This window comes from Haliotis rufescens, unplaced genomic scaffold, assembly GCF_023055435.1.
Source record: "Haliotis rufescens isolate VD_foot unplaced genomic scaffold, xgHalRufe1.0.p SCAF_5, whole genome shotgun sequence".
NCBI classification, from domain to species: Eukaryota; Metazoa; Mollusca; class Gastropoda; order Lepetellida; family Haliotidae; genus Haliotis; species Haliotis rufescens.
Genome location: NW_025964223.1, coordinates 36,338,092 through 36,359,684, shown reverse-complemented (window position 1 = coordinate 36,359,684; position 21,593 = coordinate 36,338,092). Strand labels below are relative to the sequence as shown.

The window sequence follows — 21,593 nt, the reverse complement described above, 5'->3', positions numbered from 1 at the left end:
ACCTTGCATCATATTTTGTTTCAGTGTGAAAAGTCTCTGTAATTTAAACTCTTTTGTGTATAGCAATATCATTTGAATGTGACTGTGGAAGATCAACCAGAGAATGACAAACTGAAGTCAATTTTATTTCACAATTTCAACAGAAAATGTTCAATAAATCACTGTTCAACATATTGTTTAATGTTTTCGATTCAAACATGTGGATATCACAACAGAGTAGTGTAATGAAAGGGAAGTGGTTTCCTTACCAGTTTGATATTTTCATGTCACTTTCGAACAACAGGAATAATCAACCCTCATGGTATTACAGGTTTAAGGCGACACTCCACAGATGCTATAAATACTTGCGCCTGTTATTCAATGTAGAGCTATGTCATCACTATATTTAGTCTACCATTCAAATCATCCATATTGCACACACGGACGGTTACTAAATGGTCGGCTAAAAAGAGGGATGACATAGCAGTACATTGGTTAGCAGCCACAATCATTCATGGTATCGTGGGAAAGTTGACCTCAGATCCGCAATACCTTGAAAGTTGATAGCGACAACATCATCAACACAAAAAAGGAAATTGTGTGAACATCAGACAAAAAGTAACGCACAAATCATTGCAGTATCAGAGACAAACCTCTTCTTCAAGTTTGTTTCGAAAACAAAACTAGTCGTTCCTCTTCAGACTGCATACCGTGTCTATTGCTCCTTTAAACAATGTAGTTGCTTTCTCAACAACTTTCATAATAAAAACAAAATGTTATCCTTAATGAAATCAGTTACAAGTTATAGAAGGAATCTCCTGAGTCATCATATGATACGTTGCAGTTGGACCTTGTGGAGGCCTGGCGATGGAACTGCCGGTCAGTGTTGGGTGCTGAAATCCAGGGCCAGGCGGGGAAGCTGACTGGTGCCGATGCGACTGAGGCGTCATTCTTCCTAAAATCATCTGCATCATTCTCAACTGGTGATCCTGTTCTTCACGTTTTTTGGCGTTCCTCAGATTTGATCCTCTGTTGCTCTAGATCAATTCGCTTTAACTCTGCATCAAACTTTTTAGTTTCAACATCTTCTCAAACTTCTCATTACTTTCTCCAAAGCCTTTCATGACTGAACCTAGGGCCACTTCCAATCGTGTTTTCTTTTATCTTTTCTCTATAGACTTCTTTTTAGGTTCTTTTTCAGTTTCCTTTGCCTTCATTTCTCCATCCTCTGTAGTATTTTCTCCACGACCATTCTGTTCGTCTTCTCTGGACTCAATTACTAAATCTGTGCCGGTCTCTCTTGCTTCAGTATCTACTGTTTCTGTCAGGTCATCATCATTACCAATATCAGACTTATCTGTATCAGACTCGATCAATCTCCGCTTTCTTGTCATGCTTTCACAGGTGAGGTGGCTGCCCGATTTCCCAGGATTTCATTCAGTCTGTTGTGAAACTTGCATAGTTTTCGGCCTTTGCCACTGTTTTTTTAGCTGCTTGTTGCACTCTCTAAAGGATCTCTTTAAAGTATGCTTGCGGATCTTGCATTGTGCGCTAAAGCCCCGATTCTGCAATTCTGATGACAAATGTTCATATATTGCACCTTTGTTCCGTTTTTGATCGTCCAACTAGTCTTCTATGTTTTCATCACTCCAAACGCCGAGAAGAGCCTCGGTTTCTTCATCAGTCCAAGAACAACTTCTTATATTTTCTGGTTCCCATTTTACCTCTGTTCAGCCTGTAAGCGACTTGGCCTGTATACATGTTTTGAATGATTGCCTGATCTGAGCTATTAACAGAGATCCTGTCATATATTGCTATTTTTAGGCACGATAAAACAGTTTTGCGTACTTAAGCAAAAGTATTTTGCGTTCACATGGCACAAAATATACTCAACAACAAAAGTTCCTGTGACAGCAATATTTAAGTGTATTTTTCAAACAAGTAAAGTTTGGTTTTCAATATAGTAGTACATGTATGGAATCAAGTCACAAAAACGCAACTGCTACAGAAAAGCATGCATTCCATGCAAAAGTTGACTTTAATGCAAGCCCCATGCATTTCACTACCCAAGAATGGGTATATAAACGTGTGCTTTAACGGGATTCCATATGCATTGTTTAGCATCGTGCTGACAACAACCACTCAGAAAAACAACAAAATAACGCAATTATTCAACATTACGAAATGCCACGCCTGTCCGAAAATGAGTGTCTGCCAGCCATTGGTATGCTTGAAGCAAGATCGAGTCAATGTCGAGACAATTTAACGTCCACAGAAACACCATTTGGTTTTATGGCCACGCTGGCAACAGACGAATGCAGTCAGAGACCATCCTCGGAGTGGCAGGCCACGCGTAAACAATAATCGACAAGACAACTGGATTCGAACAAAACACCTACGAAATCGATTCCAGCCAGCAACAGTGACTGCAAGAAGCATCCCTGGCCTTCGACGAATATCTTCACAAACCGTACGTCGTCGCCTCAGATGTGCAGGGATTGTCGCCAGAAGACCCGCCAGACGTCCCATTTTGACAGGAAACCACCGTCAAGCACGTCTACAGTGGTGCAGACAGCGTCCGGGGACGTGTACCGACGTTGAGGTGAACGTAACGTCAATCATTGTGTCATGGAAGAAGATCGGTTCGGGGGTGGCAGTGTTATGGTATGGGGTGTACAGAGGACCCGTTTGATAGTGGTAGAGCGAAATCTCAATGGACAGCGCTACCGCGACGAGATCATCGGCCCTATTGTTCTACCGTTTTAGCGTCGTCATGGCCCAGGCTTTACCTTTCAACATGACAACGCCCGGCCTCATATTGCTCGACTTGTTCAGGATTCCCTTCAACAAAACAACGTTAATGTCATCCCCTGGCCTGCTCGCTCCCCTGATCTCTCATCAATCGAGCACATGTGGGATGAGATGGATCGGCGCCTTCGACGTCAACCACGTGTTCCACAGACACTCCAGGAACTTCGAAACATGCTCCAGCAGATATGGACAGATATCCCACAGGACTTTGTGAGACGCCTGGTCCATTCAATGAGACGAAGATGTGTTGCTTGCATCGCAACCAGAGGTGGACACACATGCTATTGATTTGTAAAGTGACATTTTGGCATGTTCATGTTTTTTTTTATGAAATCACGCGTTTTCTGAAGCCAGTGTGGCAAGTTAAACCATTTGAACACTTACAGGAGTCTTTTATCTGTTGCAAACCGAAATTGTTTCAGATTTGGTAAAAAACATAACTTTGCATTAAAACATATTCAATGTCGTAGGAACTTTTGTTGTTCAGTATACATACCATTTGTAAATATACTTATAAGTATATATACTTTTGCATGACCTCTTTAGGTCATGTAAATATACATCCAGGAGCAATGTTACGTATGTAAGTAAATGCGTTCACATGACCCATTTGCACACCAGGAGTAAATTTACTCACATATGTAAAGATACTCACATGAGTATCAGCTGGCATGTGAACGGGGGTATGACATGAACATAGGATAGCAGCGTGTACCTGTGATGTCACATCCTCTATATCTCCAGGGCAAGTATTTTGATAAGCCTACACTAACCCCTGGATGCACTCACGTAGTTCCTGCCCTTGATTTCCATTTGTCTGTGTTATTGGCTACACTACTAGGTCTAACGTACCAATCAGAATGTGAGTTACAAACCAGCCTCAGCGTTGGGTTGGCCAGTCCCCTTGATTTTGATTGAGGTTGCTGATAGAAAATTTAATAATACCAACTAAAGTTTAAATTTGTTTATGTTGCACTATCCTACAGATTTAAGAATTGTATAACAATGCCAATGTTAGAAATAAGCTCCATAAACTCCATACCTCTCTCCATGTTAAGGGGCGGTCGGGTAGTCTAGTGGTTAAAGCGTTCGCTCGTAACGCCGAAGACCCGGGTTCGAATTACGACATGGGTACAATGTGTGAAGCCCATTTCTTGTGTCCCCCGCCGTGATATTGCTGGAATATTGCTCACCCCTAACATACTAAAATAGCATTGTCAATATTGTGCAACCAATTCGGGACACAGTGAAGTCCATCAAGTACATGACAATAATATCGTCTTGGGACACTATACACGACTACACCAAGAACACTTGTCACTACAAGAGAAGAGTTTCAGCTAAATGACAAGTAATATTGTCACATAGGCAAAAATTTCCATTCAACCATGTACATGGTGCTCCTTCATGTTCTATTGCTTGAAAGATGAGGGTAAACCTTCCTACTTTTGTTTGTATAGAAGTTAGATCAACAGTTGAAGTTAAGTTTTATAAGAGAGCAAATGATAGTTTTCAATCGAACTTCGCTCAGCCAATACTAATACTACATCATCGAATTCTAAGTCTACCGTCTTGGTGTTTTCGTTTGCTGATTAACTTTTATTATTCAAAAGCAGAGCTTATCCCATTAATGACACTTTTTAGGCCAGCCCTCTACACAAAATTCATGCTTTACAGTATTTGTATAGAATATGTAATGTAGATCAACCGCAGGGGGAGTAGAGCTGAGAGGGTCGTTGTCGTCACGGGTACTACAACTGGACAGAGGGGACCTTCCCTTCGCTCACCAGTTAACCGTAACCACATGGTACACATGGGGACAGGCTTGGCACAGATGGTTGGAGAACTGCAGGGAGCTGAGGGCAGTTAAGTTGATGGTACAGCCAGATAAAAGAGATCATGTTACAACTGCAAACGCTAATCCCCCACGTACAGAAATGCAAGTTGAAATATAGAGAAATCGCTCAGATGAACAATGCTATAATTAAGCACATTCGATTGATTATCATGCCAGGACTGGTTCTGAAGCATGTGACACACTAGATAGCCATAGATAAGAGGCTACACCTGCTAATGGTTTTGTCTTTCCCGTGACACATATATACAACATACAGAAGTATAGTATTCAGGTCACTGTATGTACTCTTAAGAAAAAGTAGGGGATAATAAAGTAAAAACGTTAAGACCAAGTATTAGAACAACGATAAGTGTTGACAACAAACATCCTATATGCAAAAACTAAACGTTTTATGCCTGTAAAGCATAACACCAAAACACATCCTATAGTTTGCACGTGCTGCACGCAGTAACGCCACTCACGTGCCTATGGTGTCATTCCCCACTTTGACACTTTCAAGAAAGGTCGATTAATCTCTGAGGACCCTCATTATTGTCAATCTTATTGATTCTGCTTATCATACAGTTGTGATTTTCTTGATTTCATTCATTGTTTGTGAATGAAATAGCGATGCGGCGTCTGCAACGCGCGGAACGTCTACGAACAATTGGCATGCGGGAAACTGGCAGAAGTTAGCGTGCAGTGGCCAATACGTGATTAGCAGACTATGCAACATGTACCAACAAACCCAAATTGTTGGTGATAGACCCCGCTCAGGGCGTCCCAGGTCAACAACAAAAGTACAGGATCGATTGATCCGAAACCTGGCTCTACGAAATCAAACGGCGAATCAAATGGCTGCAAACTTTCATCAGGCTACTGGAGTACAGGTCAGACGATTAGAAATTGTCTACATGCACCTCTTCTCCAAGCTCGTCGGCCACGTGTTGTGCCGTCCAAATCTTTATATTGCCAACGGACGTCAATGGTGTACAACGTCGAAACTTGGGTAGTCGTGGATGGTCATGTTTAAACATGAGTTCCGATTCACTATGCACTTCCTTGATGTTCAATGGTCTCCCGCAGCAGCACAACATCCATAGAATGTCATGGCCAGCAATGAGCTCAGATCTTTTGCCCTTTGAACACGTCTTGGACATGATAGGCAGACGCGTGCGTCAGTGCCATAGGCCGCCGACCACGTTGGCTGAATTGGGACAGGCCATGTAGGAGGAGTGGGACAGACTTCTTCCAATCGTCATTGGGAGACTCATAGGCAGTATGGCTCGTCTAGTAAGTCGTGGCAGTATTACGCTTTACTGATCCAAAAATGTCAACTTTGAAAGTTTCCATCTCACCCCTCAATGTGGTTGGCGGTCATAACATCTACCGTCATACTTCACTACCGGTTGTAATGTGTTCCCAATTCGTTCATTATTATCATACAGCTATTGTGACAGATACAACATTGTACATATTTATTTTATTCACCTTCAGTATCTGCTTTTAAGTGTTCAACTTTAAACATAAATCATATAGTTAAGATAGATTAAATGTAGTTAATATGTCCTTCATGTTGTAAGCCTTAACAAACCCAAGCCATGACGTGCTCAACTGATTGGCCAAGCTAACCCTCAAAGTTGACCCTTTGTCTCACTGCATGTTCTCAGTCTGCACACATTTCCTGCACAGACAAGTTGACAGGTGAAATCACCTAAAATCAGGTTAGTATAATATATATGTGTATACTTGTATGTTATTGCAGTTAAATGTTGCAGTATATTAAACCTATAATATTAAACTTACCTAAACGTGTTTAATATTATCATATTCTCAGTTACAATCTATTTAAATAAATGTGGTAAACAAGACTTATAAATGTAAGCTTTGGTAATTACTAATATATCACTTTTCTGTCTCTTTATTCTTGTATGTATGAGGAAGAATGTATGTGTTGTTTTATGGAATAGGCTATGTTTTAAATGCTTTTGTGATCAGTTATGTATAATATACAGTCTGTACTATACGGGATCCGGAGAAATATTTTAACGTGTATGTAAATAGTTGTATTAGTCATTGTTATAAAAGTATATGTTTTATTCAGATATCCGGAATTATAAGTTGCGGCGGTAGTCAGGAAGACACCCCAGTCTCACCCACAGGGTAGGCACATAATAAATGTATAGTCAGTTTCTATATTTGTGAAACACATAAGTGTATCACACCCGTAAAGACATGTATATGTATGTATTTTTGAAAGAGATTTATAATCTCTTTACACCTAGTTAATATATAAATAATTATTCTATTTGGTTCTTACATCAGTTAACAGATCATTGTACAGTGTAACAACTAATATATGAAGAAGATGTGTTTGTAATGTAAAATGGTTTGTAATACTGTGATGTCGATGATTGCATTATGTATATTGTTAATATTACTTATCATTCCTTTTAATATGTTTCAGGGTGTATATCCTAGATATATATAAATATGACAAATCCATTGGCCGAATAAACGTCTCTCACCCGTAGCGTGTGTTTGCCTATCGCTCATTCACTGCCCTGCTACAAATGGAGCCCCCAGTGAGGACTATAGTCGCCATGGAAGGAACGACATAGATCGCCAGCAACATCCACTTTTGATGATTTCTTTGAAGTGACCTTTGTGTGACCTTGGACACTGTCACGTGACATTTGTGTGTTTATTGTGACTTTTCCAGTATTGGATAATTGCTACTTCAGCTTGGACATTCCATTCAATTCATGGACATTCTGATCATGTGAGTCCCCATCATGTATTAATGCATTGTATAAAGGTTACATCCTTTGCTAGCTAGCATTTATTTTAAATTTACTTTGTACCTGGCGCCAGTTCAATTAAGTTGTGTAAACTGTGACTTTGTTTACGTCACATATTTTGTATTTTGTTCATGTACAAAGCTTTGTATTACAGTAGACTTCTTTGTCAGCTACTTCTCATTATTCTGTTGGTACCAACATTATCTACGTAGCTACAGGTTCTTTATTATATCATGTGTTTAGTTTAGTTTAGTTTAGTTTAGTTTAGTTCTGTTTGGTATTGTTAAGTTTAGCTTAGCTTAGTTTATTTTTGTATAGTTTTGATTTAGTTTACCATCAGCTTTTAGTTAGTTTACTTATATAACGGTATTCAGTGTGTATGTGTGTATGAAAATGGCTTGATTTCATTTCTACTTTCTCTTCTTGTTTAATCAAATAAAAGGTTAGCAAATAAAATTTAATGGTATAAACAACATGTAAGCTAAACATGTCTTAATTTACTGACTGTATGACGACAGACTTTTGCACTTTCTTTGAACATTTCACATTTTGATACTAACATCCCCTTCCACTCCCTCTGTGTTGTATGTAGATTTAGTATTTAGTCACTTCCTTGGTTTGTAAATACACTTTGTAAGTATTGTATTTTCAACTTGGGATTTGTCGTATGCCTAGCATTATATTCAAGTATATGTACACCCTGTCGTGTGTGCACTTGTGCTGCGTTTCTTTCTTTTGAACGCCATGATATAACGGGAATACTGTTTAAACCGGCCTTAAACCTGCCTTACACTAAACTCACTCACTCTTTTTTTTGTGTGAGTATATTATTACACTTTGCCGTCACACGTGCTATTTGGGAGGGATTGCCTTTCAGCTTAGTTTGTGTATTAGTTGTCTGAACTAGACATTCCACTTGTTTGTCTTTGTTTGCCCTAGTAGTTGGTACAGGTACTCTGTCATTTACTTGAACTCGCATTATCCACTCCACTACACACGTGTATAGTAGATATTTTCTATTTTGCGTTCTCAAAGCTGTATTTCTGCAGGATTGCAACATGTGTCACGTTGCTTATTTCAGGCTTCGGTGCATGTGTCCTTAGTCATACTCATATAGTTACATGCCAGTGTGACCCTCTATATCACTTGGTACTTCCTACACACTCACCACGCGATTAGTGTTTCACTCATTTGACTTCCTGGTACCCTTCGATATTCCCTCTTTACCTCGTTGGCACATGGTCTGCTTTTTGAGCAGTTGTGTTTGTTTTCTCTGTCTACTTCTGCTGCATTCCTTGACCATGGAGTTCAAGGATGAGGAGCTGGAAGGCATGGCCACACTTTTTAAGAAGTTGGGTATGCAACCGAAGGCTGACACGCCTGAGGATTTTAAAGCCTGGATCAAGGACATGTATTCTCACCAAGGCCCTCTTACCGGGGAATATGAAGAGACATCTGGACATCCTACTCAACCACAGACACAGGATGTTAAGCCCGTAGCTGTAGCGTACCATCAGTTCCCTAAGCTGCCATTGTTTAGTGGAGATTTTCAGGGCAAGGATGTCTCATTTGACCTTTGGACTTACGAAGTGGATTGTCTCTTGAAGTCAACAATCTATACACCAGATGTCATGGATCAGGCCATCAGGCATTCCTTGAAGGGAGAGGCAGCCAGAGTAGCAATGAGGTTAGGATCCAAGGCTTCAATACAGGATTTACTGAACAAACTCTACAGTATTTATGGAACTGTTCAGCGCAGAGAAGCTCTCTTGGCTCAGTTTTATAGCGCTTCCCAGGGTGAAGTTGAAGATGTTGCTACATGGGGATGCCGTTTGGAACACTTGCTTTCCAAAGTCACGGATCACCACGCTATTCCTTTTCAAGAACAGGATGACATGTTGAGGAATATGTTGTGGAGTGGTCTTAGGCCATCATTGAAGAATGTGTCCGGCCATAAGTTTGATTCTGTCTCCTCTTTTGATGGACTCAGGATATCCCTGAGGGAGATCGAGTATGACATGAAGCAAGGAAGAGATCCAACACCATCACCTAGGAATAGGACTGCTACTGCCAAGATGGCCTCCGATTCAGATACAGTGACGAGGAAAGATATTGATAGTCTGACTTCTGCTATCCAACATTTGCAAAGTCAGGTTACAGATCTGACGACCAAGCAACAGGGGACAGCCTATGCCTATCAGCACCAGGCTATCACCCCAAGTCAACAGAGGGGCAGACGCCGAGGCAATCTGCCATTTACCTCTCAGGAAGTGATTGCACCACCCCAAGGAGCTACCCCATATGGATCCTTCTCACCCCACGGCTTGGATCAAGGACCAGATGATAGAGTCTACGCACCACAAGGTATTGGAGCTACCGCAAACCCTTACTACAGAGGTACAAGAGTAAACCACAGAGGACAGGGACCTACACTTCCTACATCTGGTGTTCAGATAGGTGCACAGAGGAACCCGTATACACCACCACCTGAGAAGGATTATCCTTATTCTACTAGGTCTCAGGAAGTTACATGCTTCAGATGTGGTTACCCAGGACACATTGCCATTGGATGTCGAGTTCGTCTGGACCATCTTCGTCGCCCTTTAAACTGGCAAGGGTCTATGGGCAGGGGTCACCACTAGACTTACTTCAGAACCCCAAACAGAGTACCTGAAGGATTAGTTGGTCAAGCAAATGAAGATAACATCATGCTTGATGGTAAGCCAGTTCGAGCTTTACTTGACACAGGAGCCACAGTGTCCATCATATCTGAGTCCTTTTATGAGGAACAGTTACAGCACATTGAACTGGAGCCACTCGGTAATATTTTGGACATTGAGTGTGCAGGTGGCGAGACTTTACCATATAAGGGGTTTATTAAAGTGGATGTATCCATCACTGGAGGAGGTGTTGATGTTGATGCTGTTCCATGTTTATTCCTTATAGTACCAAGTACCAGATACAGTGCCCGTGTACCGGTACTTCTAGGAACTAACATCTTGAACTGCTTATTGGACAATTGCCGGAACCAGCATGGAACTAGGTTTCTACAGAAGGCCCCATTGCACACCCCGTGGTATTTAACCTACAGGACTATTGTGCTTGGAGAGAAGGAACTGGAACGAAACAAGTGGCGACTTGGACTTGTGAGAAGCGCTGAAGACAGGAATGTCATGATCCCAGCAAATGGTAGAGTTGTAGTGAAGGGTCAAGTAACCAAGGGATTGAGGACATCTAGACTTTGTGCTCTTCTACAACCAACCCCACAGGCATCCATTCCTTCTGATGTCGACATAGCTCCAACAGTCATCACTTATGACAAGGACAGCCCAGGTGACATCGAAGTGCATGTTTTCAACATCACCACCCGTACCATAGTTATACCTCCCAGATCCTTACTCTGTGAACTTCAACCAGTGACTCTGCAGGATGCACCATGTGGTCGACCTATTGATGAGAAGACTCTATTGGAACAAGTGGAAATAGAGAAAGAGAGTTTGACTTCTCAGGAGATAGAACAAGGCCTTGATGTTATCTTGAAGTTCAAGGACATCTTTTCCAAGAATGAAGAGGATCTTGGGCACTCATCAGCTGTTCAACACCGGATTGATCTGACAGATGACCATCCTTTTAAGCAAAGACATCGTCGAATACCCTCAGCCATGTTTGATGAGGTCCGAAGTCACTTACAACAACTTTTGTCTGCAGGAGTCATCCGAAGTTCACACAGCCCTTGGGCATCCAATGTTGTCTTAGCTAGGAAGAAGAATGGAGCTTTAAGGATGTGTATAGATTTTAGACAGCTTAACAACCGCACCATCAAAGATTCTTATGCTTTACCACGTATCGAGGAGCTGTTAGACTGTTTAGGAGGCATGACCTATTTCTCTGTTTTGGATATGAAGAGCGTGTACCATCAGGTTGAGATAGAGGAGAGCCATAAGGAAAGAACTGCCTTTACTGTTGGACCATTGGGTTTCTTTGAATATAACAGGATGCCATTTGGTCTTTCCAATGCCCCAGCGACTTACCAGCGACTTATGGAACAGTGTCTCGAGGGACTCCATCTGAAGATCTGCCTCATCTACCTCGATGACCTTATAATCTTTTCCAAGACTTATGAGGAACATGTTCAACGTCTAGAGATGGTTTTCAGAAGACTCCAGGAATGTGGACTGAAGCTCGCGCCAAAGAAGTGTAAATTCTTCAAGCGCCGGGTGAGATATGTTGGCTATATAGTTTCTGCTAATGGCATCGAGGCAGACCCAGAAAAGGTTGACAAGATAAAGAACTGGCCTACACCATCAACTCCTGAAGAAGTTAGGAAGTTTCTTGGATTTGCTGGTTATTACCGGAAATTCGTGAAAGACTTTTCTAGCATTGCAAGACCTCTGTCTGAACTGATGCCAAAGTGTGCCAAGAAATCCAGGAAACAAGCCACAAAGACTATGATATGGAAGTGGGGTCAGGACCAAGAAAGAGCCTTTGAGGAGATCAAGACATGCCTTTCATCCCCTCCCGTTTTAGGGTATGCTGACTACACAAAGCCCTTCGAGCTCCACACAGATGCCAGCACTCAGGGTTTGGGAGCAGTACTGTATCAGCATCAAGATGGCCACCCACGAGTCATAGCATATGCAAGTAGGGGATTGAAACCTTCTGAAAGAAACTACTCTGCACATAAACTGGAGTTTCTGCGTTTAAAGTGGTCAATTTCAGAAAAGTTTCATGACTATTTGTATGGTCATGACTTTGTGGTGATGACTGACAACAATCCCTTGACGTACGTTCTGACCACAGCTCGATTGGATGCTACTGGACACCGTTGGTTGGCTTCTCTAGCCAACTACAACTTTACCATCCAGTACAGATCAGGAAAATCCAACATACAGTGATCGCTCCCTATTGCGCTCTTCGATAAAGCGCTACTTCGGTTGTTACGCGCGGTAACGCATGGCTCCCAAAATTTATGTACACTTTTAATACTGAGAGTTTTACACAGACATGATTGTATTGTTGTTCGTTGTTTATTTGCACATAACGCTTCTCATTGCATAATCAACGGTTTATCGCTGAATGGAGTTCTAATAATCTGTTTGAAAACATCCGCGGCAGGTCCCGGAAATACGATTGTTCTACTAGTTAACTTTTCACACTATACATCCTTTGATCTTAGAAGCGCATGCATGCAATAAAAGAGAACCACAAGCGAAGTTCACAAAAATCACAAGTTAATTAGTGGGCAATCCAATTTGAGGCGACACTGTCAACTCACATTAGTTACTGTCACAACACAACGGTCATTCCTTTTGATTCGGATCAAGTAACCGTATCAAACCAATTAAACTGGCTTGACATACGTTACTATATATAAAGTGAATTTATCAGATCAGGGGCATTCCAATTTCAACATGAGGAAAGCGTACACAGTGCAAGAAAAGCTAGACGTTGTGAAGAAAGTTAAAGATGGCGCTTCACAGGCCAGTGTGAGCCGCCAGTCCGGCGTTCCAGCGGGGACCATCAGGGGGTGGATAAAGAATGAAGAAAAACTTCAGACAGCCGCCGCCGAATGCCACGACAGCAAAGGACCGCAGACGAAGAAGATCCGTGGAGCCGACGACACCACTCTGGACAAGGCCTTGTTCGAGTGGTTCACACAATCCAGACACGATGGTATTCCCCTTTCGGGTGAAATACTTAAGGTCAAGGCCCAGAAGTTGTCGAGGCAGATAAACGGGGACGACGACACCTTCAAGGCAAGTGATGGCTGGTTGTGGAGGTTCCAGCGACGTCACGGTATCAAGTCCATCACCGTCAGCGGGGAATCTAAATCTGCCGATGTTGAATCTGCTGCGGCATATCCAACGATACTACGAGACATTATTGACGCGGAAGGCCAGCAAGATGAGCAGATTTACAACGCAGATGAGACTGGCCTATACTATCGGATGCTCCCAGACAAGACTCTCGCTGAGAAAAATGACCCCAGGCAGAAGACAGGGTTCAAGAAGGCCAAGCAACGTGTTACAGTGCTGCTTGCTTGTAACAAGACCGGACGCCATAAGTTGAAGCCACTTGTTATAGGAAACCGAAGAACCCCCGCGCCCTCCACCACGTGAACCGCTCTACGTTGCCAGTGCTCTACCAAAGTTCAAAGAATGCGTGGATGACGGCATTCATCTTCAAAGACTGGTTTTTTAAGAATTTCATCCCCGCCGTACGTCATTACCTGAGACAACAAAAACTCGCAGAAAAAGCAATCCTGCTTTTGGATAACTGCCCAGCCCACCCCCCTGCCTCAACGTTGTCTTCACACGACGGCAAAATCAAGGTCGTTCTCCTGCCGAAAAACACAACGTCACTAATACAGCCCTTGGATCAAGGTATTATAAAGGCCTTAAAATCCCACTGCAAGAGGAAACTCATCACCAATTTGCTGGATTCCGCCATGCCCCCAACAGACTACATAAAGACAGTCACCATGAAGGACGTAATATTCACAACACATTACGCATGGAGTCAGATTACGACAAGCACCATTGACAATTGCTGGAGAAAGGGACTGGGCAGCGCCTTTGATGAAGATTTTCTCGGCTTCACAGAAACAGACATAACCGAGGCTGTTGCGAAGTACAAAGACTATGCCGGTGAAGAAGCACTCGATGTCGATCCGACTTCGGTTGAACTCTGGGTCGCATGCGACAATGACCTCCCGACCTCAGAAAGCAAATCCGATGACCAGCTGATCGAGGACGCCCAAACAAGTAGCGATGATGATGATGATGATGAAGAAGATGAAGATGCTGAACCGTTACAGCCGCCTCCCGGTGTCCCCCGACGTACAGCGGAAGAAGCGTTAGCCTGTTTGGAGGTTTCGATACAATACATCCAACAGAACCCCAATAGCACGTTCAATTCTACGACCTTGCTCCACGCAAAACTCCTCAGGGATATGATGAAGAGGGATGTTGTTAAGTCAAAGAAACAGCAATGCATAACAAATTATTTTAAATGAGAGATCGGACAATATGTTATTATGTACAATGTCAATGTAGAAACCTGACATGTTATCATCTTATCTATTTAATGTTGTTGTATGAATGTACATGTATATCAAATGCAATATAAATGTATATAAATGTATCTATTTCTGTATAAATGGGTATCTAATTTTTGTTTTGATAATATATATATTTCTGTTTAAACGTACATTGTATTTAATATATTTGTGTGAATGCGCACATGTAATAAATTCTAGTGCTGGTCAAAACTCTCGTTTTCCATATTTTAAGCAACCTGACCAATCAACACCACTGAAACACTCCGTGCTTGTATAATGAATTGTGATTGGCCCTTCACCCATAGCGTCTGTTACTACCATTATCGATCGATATTTACATGTAAGTAGGCTAATACATGTATCACGTTGAATGTGACAGTTAAGGCTTGTAAATAATAACAAACGACGAAAACACAATGGGAATATCTTTATTTTTACACTATGAACAACCTGTATCATTGCAATGTGCGATACAAGGCGAAGATCGTGAGATTGGTCGAGCGCGCTCCCCCGCCTCGGCTTCGGTTAAACGGCTCACCGTCTATAGCGCCCACCAATTATTTGGACCCCATTGGTAGCGCAATAGCGAGCGATCACTGTAGATGCTGATGCCCTGTCCAGATTGCCTCAAAGAGAACATCAAGTACAAATGGAAGAGGTCAACAAGGACTCAATAAGAGCAATCTGTGAAGTTTTACAAGTGTCAAGTCTTGTTGAAAGTTTGATTCTATCCACCCCTGACATAGATGAGCAAGAAGAGATAACTGAAGACAGATGTGAGTTTAATGCCAGGGATTGGAGACGAACTCAATCAAAGGATCCAGAGATTGGTATCATCATTGATCATCTCAGAAACAGGACTAAACCAGACAGGACACATTTTATTGGGAATCAAGAGATGACTACACTGTTGAAAAGTTTTCAGCACTTTCAGCTAAAGCGAGGTGTTTTGTATAGAGTCATCAAGACAGAGGGAGAAGATCAAGAACAGTTAGTCCTTCCAACAAGATGTAGATCGGCCGTATTGCGAAATCTCCACGACAACGTCGGGCATCCAGGGAGAGACAGGACCTTGTCTCTCATCAAGGACAGATTTTATTGGCCTGGGATGACCAAGGATGTAGAGACTCATGTTCAACGATGTGTGCCATGTCTGCGTCGTAAAACACCAACAGGAAGAGCTCCATTGGTCAGTATAGAAACCTCACAGCCTCTAGAACTGGTCTGCATGGACTTTCTCACCCTGGAGCCATCAAAGGGAGGACAGCAACATGTTCTAGTTGTGACTGACCACTTCACCCGCTATGCCCAGGCCTATACTACCAAGAACATGACGGCCAAGACAACAGCTGAAGTCTTCTTCAACAATTTCATTATACATTATGGGATACCTAAGCGTATTCACTCGGATCAAGGAGCAAACTTCACTGGGAATCTCATGCGAGAGTTATGTCAGCTTCTGAAAATCAACAAATCCCGGACCACACCATATCATCCAATGGGGAATGGAATGTGTGAACGTTTTAACAGGACTCTCTGCAACATGCTTGGTACTCTTGATCCAGATAGCAAGAAGAACTGGAAAGCCTTTGTTGGACCATTAGTACACGCATATAACAGTACTCGCCATGAATCAACCGGCTTTGCACCATTCTTCTTGATGTATGGATGTCATCCACGTCTCCCGGTGGATATAGCTTTTGGACTTGACATGGATTCAGCCAAGTCAACATCAATGACCTGTTACATCAAAGACTTGAAAGATCGTCTCACCCAAGCTTATGACATAGCATCGTCTGCAGCTAAGAAAGCCCAGTCCCGGAACAAGAGTTTCTACGACCATAAAGCAAGAGCAGCTGTCATTGAGAAGGGAGACAGAGTACTTGTGAAGGTGGTTGCCTTTGAAGGCCGGCACAAGTTAGCAGACAGATGGGAAGAAGATATTTATGTCATCTTAGACCAACCAAATCCATCCATACCAGTATTTGTCATTGGTAAGGAGAATGGACACGGACGGACAAGAACCTTGCACAGGAATTTACTGCTTCCCATCGGCTCTCTTCCCCAAACAGCGCCAGTGCCTAAACCAAGACGAATCAAGTCTCCACAACCACCACCTAAAGTTCGACCAAGGACGTGTGTAAACCAGACACCCAGAGAAGACACCACAGGCATCTCACATGATGAAGATGATGAACTGGAAGATGGAGAAGATATGGTGTTAGTCACCACTCATCATTCGGACTCTGCAGGGTCAGCTCTTTATCCAGCTGACAGGCCACCTGAAGACAAGCCGAACGAAGATGTTGAGAGTGAGGACCAGAACACTGAAGTTGATGGAAGGGATGAGACTGCAGATGTTGAACAACAGGAACAGCCTTCAGAAGAACCTCCAGTTCCACCTGTGGATGTCCCACCAGACAGAGAACTTGCTGCTGCTGCACCGATTCCAACGGTACCACCGAATCCTCAACCAAGGAGGTCTGTTCGAGAGCGGAGACCCCCAAAATGGATGAGCGGTGGTGAGTTTGCTCTTTCAGCAGTTACTCAACCAGACTGGTTATCTCGAGCAAACTATCTCAGTTCTCTCATAGAGAAAGGATTGCTTGAGGGCCAGCCAAAACGTCTCTCTGATGCTCTACTGGATCTGGTCACAGGGAAGAATACATGACGAGGACGTCATTTCACCGAGGGGGGAAGTGTGTGACAGATACAACATTGTACATATTTATTTTATTCACCTTCAGTATCTGCTTTTAAGTGTTCAACTTTAAACATAAATCATTAGTTAAGATAGATTAAATGTAGTTAATATGTCCTTCATGTTGTAAGCCTTAACAAACCCAAGCCATGACGTGCTCAACTGATTGGCCAAGCTAACCCTCAAAGTTGACCCTTTGTCTCACTGCATGTTCTCAGTCTGCACACATTTCCTGCACAGACAAGTTGACAGGTGAAATCACCTAAAATCAGGTTAGTATAATATATATGTGTATACTTGTATGTTATTGCAGTTAAATGTTGCAGTATATTAAACCTATAATATTAAACTTACCTAAACGTGTTTAATATTATCATATTCTCAGTTACAATCTATTTAAATAAATGTGGTAAACAAGACTTATAAATGTAAGCTTTGGTAATTACTAATATATCACTTTTCTGTCTCTTTATTCTTGTATGTATGAGGAAGAATGTATGTGTTGTTTTATGGAATAGGCTATGTTTTAAATGCTTTTGTGATCAGTTATATATAATATACAGTCTGTACTATACGGGATCCGGAGAAATATTTTAACGTGTATGTAAATAGTTGTATTAGTCATTGTTATAAAAGTATATGTTTTATTCAGATATCTGGAATTATAAGTTGCGGCGGTAGTCAGGAAGACACCCCAGTCTCACCCACAGGGTAGGCACATAATAAATGTATAGTCAGTTTCTATATTTGTGAAACACATAAGTGTATCACACCCGTAAAGACATGTATATGTATGTATTTTTGAAAGAGATTTATAATCTCTTTACACCTAGTTAATATATAAATAATTATTCTATTTGGTTCTTACATCAGTTAACAGATCATTGTACAGTGTAACAACTAATATATGAAGAAGATGTGTTTGTAATGTAAAATGGTTTGTAATACTGTGATGTCGATGATTGCATTTTGTATATTGTTAATATTACTTATCATTCCTTTTAATATGTTTCAGGGTGTATATCCTAGATATATATAAATATGACAATCCATTGGCCGAATAAACGTCTCTCACCCGTAGCGTGTGTTTGCCTATCGCTCATTCACTGCCCTGCTACACTATCACTTAAAACTAATGTCTCTTACAGTTATTGAAAGTCATTTCCGGTTATCCCCTACTTTTTATTAAGAATATATATCTACAATATGATCTTAGTACGTATGTGAGCAACTTCGGGTTTAGCTTACCGTTTTGAGTTACTGTAGCGGGCTATAATCTATTGCTGGTGTTGAAACTGCCTGAACATGGTACTATTTCTTACAGCTGTTATAATGGCGATTGTTTCAGAAGGTATTGTGAGCAGATTATTTTGCCTGTACAGCATCTCCTTATATGGACTAACAGTTTACTATCATCATGATCGCCAGTGTTTCGTTGGTCAACCGGATGTTAAATTTATTTTGAAAGAAAATAGACAATATGATAAATGTATTTTATATTTCCTACTTAAATTGCAACAATGAATGTTATGTTACAGAACTATGTTAGATTCAGAATGCTAAGGATGTTTGTGTGACAGGTGGAGCGGAATCACAAAGCCAGGGCGAGTTTAGCTTTGCTTCCTACTACAATGACCACATGGTACTGCAGGCTAGCCCTTACCCTGCCACAGTGTGGGGCTACTCCAGTCAGATTGGGGACAGCGTGAAGGTGGAGGTGGACGGACAGCGCCCGTGTCCACCACTGTTAGATCCGTTGGGGGCAAGGGAATGTGGTTTGTTAGGTTGCCTGTAGTGCCTGCTGGAGACACCCCCCACAGAGTTACGGCCACATCCTCCCTCGGAAGCATACAGCTCGCCGATGTTCTGTTTGGTGATGTGTGGATCTGTTCTGGACAGAGCAACATGCAGTTCACGCTCGATATGGTAATGGATGGATGGATGGATGGATGGCGTCACTTAATACAAGGAACTTGTTGCGCATTTTAATGGCATGGAAAATAAACTTAGCTAAACATTGGATGTTACGAACATTTTCTAATGCAGGGATTACAAAGTAGGCAAAATCTCTCACATGTGGAATTGTTAAACTTTCTGCTTTCGGAAATCATGAGACCATAATCTGAGCATCTGAATTGCGAAAGGGCAATTCTATACAGTTAAATATAAAAAAAACTGATATAGAATTTTTTTCAAACATGTTATTAACTTTTATGATTCAGCATTGACTGGAACTAGAATATGTCTTAAGACTTTCTGAAAACAAATGATTATCAATACAACTTCAACATCACTTGTTTTGTTCAGAAAACGACCTGGTTAATCCACAGCTGAAAACTAATTGTTTAACTTCAAGTGCCACACACTGATCCCTTTTCAGCACGCCCATATTGGTCAGCACACATGAGTTGAAGAATAATATTTCCGTGCTGAGAACATAATCTTATCCAGTGTTATATTATTCTGATATGTTGATTAACCTTAACCCAAAAGTCCCATTTCACCTCTAGCCACATATTTGGAGTGGCTTTTCTAAGAAGTATAAGCTTACATAATTTGTCATGTATATTTAATACTTTGGTAAAAGGATGAAAACCCCATATTTCTGTCCCATACATAAGAAATCACATATGTGCAACAAAACGTTATAATAAGAGTTTCTAATTCTAGGCTGTAACATCAACACAACTTTCCTCGTCTGTTGAGGTAATGCCTTCTGAGTCCAACAGCAAGAACCACAACTCGAAGGCTGTACACCCAAGTATTTATAGCTAGAAACAATTTCCACATTTAGACATCCAGCAATAATCTCATTAAAATCATATCTAGGTTCTCGCTACCTTTATTATTATCGGTAGATAGAACTACGATGTGGTTTCAATGTGATTGATCCAGCAAAAACTTCTCATATCTTTTCAGCCTACCAGCTTTTCTAAATTCGATTACTATACTATAATCAAGATTCATTTTAACTGTCACTTATCACAATAAGAAGTTAATTTACCCAGTCGTCTTGGAGGCTTTCACGCCACCAATCCAAAACACATACAAAAGAGTCCAAGGCAGCTTTCAGATGGATGAAAGCACAATGACGTGTTCCTTGATGTAGTGACACACATTTGCTAATAATAGTGTCAGTATCATTGTCGGATGTTTGTAAATCTCTCCGGAACCCAGCCTTTTCACCTACAATAACATTTTCTTCTGCCCATTTATTTTACCAAATGCACATCATCATATTAGAAGATAGTTTACCGGCCACAGTAATGTCAATGGCCTATATTTAGAAGGTTCATTTAAAACTTCCTGTTTCATGAATAGGTATAATTACTCCAAGGTCGCACTGGTCAGGATAACAGTGAACAAGTCTTTGAGCAAAGCAATACATGCAGAGGGGCATTTTAATATAAAAAAACTCTATAGGTAGTCCTGTTCATCCAAGCGCTTTGTCCGAGTGCATACTGGAAATACCATTTTGCATTTCCATACAAGGTGTACCTTTATCAAGGTCATTTTCAACGGTAATAGTTTCTTGTATTAAACGATCATGTATGCGGGTTTACTCTATCTGAAGAGTTATCTTGGGTATACTGTTGTTTCATTTCATCTTCTTAAGTGTCTATCGTTGTGTTCTCGTTTGTTTTCTCCATTGTCCTAACTGTCACATGTTGTAGGCCAACAATGCATCTGCAGAACTACAAGATTCTCGGAGCTACCCTTACATACGGGTGTTCACTGTTCAGCTGAATCAATCGTCTACTCCCTTGTACGACCTTATAGACGTAGAAGAACCTTGGTCGGCCCCAAATCCGGGTGAGTGTTACAAACACACAACAAAACCTCTAGCGATGGATCTGAGCGTTTTAAACACGCAATAGAACCTCTAGAGGTGATCTGAGATCCTGTTGCGATGATATAATTGAACATGAACAATTAACTGAATGCTATTTACCCGGTTAAACACATTTCACAGTATTACAGAAGCCCACTACCTGCGAAGTATTTAGGCAATGAGAATATACACGACACCCTCATTACTCCTCGATCGTAGGAAACACACCACGACCACAACCACTATATTGCATATAGTTTTGCATCCTGCCTTGTGTTGAAAGAAATGCTGGTGTTCTAGATACAGTTGGTCACGGCCCATGGACTCATTTCTCTGCCGTATGTTGGCTGTATGGCAAGTACTTGTACAACACTCTCAACAAGCCTATAGGACTGGTGGCCTCGTCCTGGGGAGGGACCCGTATAGAGACCTGGTCCACACAAGACTCACTCTCGAAATGCAGGTAAAGAGATGCCTGTAATTAATCATATCTTGTACTGCATTTTCATGTAAACAATGATAACATTTAAAGAATAACCCACGCGCTACATTATGGAGTGTGTGTCCCAACA

General features: G+C 41.5%; 3 protein-coding genes and 1 pseudogene across 4 annotated transcripts; all 4 read left to right on the top strand.

The window, feature by feature from the left end:
* The first annotated feature begins 6,170 nt into the window (after window positions 1-6,170).
* Window positions 6,171-10,606, top strand: LOC124122718. Of its 2 annotated transcripts, XM_048384622.1 has the most exons (3): window positions 6,171-6,351; window positions 6,732-6,790; window positions 7,095-10,606. In XM_048384622.1, the coding sequence occupies exon 3, from the start codon at window positions 8,667-8,669 to the stop codon at window positions 10,068-10,070; it is 1,404 nt and encodes a 467-aa protein (XP_048240579.1). In that variant the 5' UTR covers window positions 6,171-6,351; window positions 6,732-6,790; window positions 7,095-8,666; the 3' UTR covers window positions 10,071-10,606. The 2 variants fall into 2 exon arrangements, with proteins under 2 accessions (XP_048240579.1, XP_048240578.1); XM_048384621.1 differs by having other exon boundaries at window positions 6,171-6,790.
* A 2,233-nt stretch (window positions 10,607-12,839) lies between these two features.
* On the top strand, window positions 12,840-13,547 carry LOC124122712 (tigger transposable element derived 5-like). The gene has a single exon (XM_046485822.1). The coding sequence runs from the start codon at window positions 12,840-12,842 to the stop codon at window positions 13,545-13,547; it is 708 nt and encodes a 235-aa protein (XP_046341778.1).
* A 47-nt stretch (window positions 13,548-13,594) lies between these two features.
* On the top strand, window positions 13,595-14,443 carry LOC124122723 (jerky protein homolog-like). The gene has a single exon (XM_046485835.2). It carries the CDS (start codon window positions 13,595-13,597, stop codon window positions 14,441-14,443), a length of 849 nt encoding a protein of 282 aa, XP_046341791.2.
* Window positions 14,444-18,521: 4,078 nt separating this feature from the next.
* LOC124122711 overlaps window positions 18,522-21,593 on the top strand; it is a 28,473-nt pseudogene continuing 25,401 nt past the window's right edge.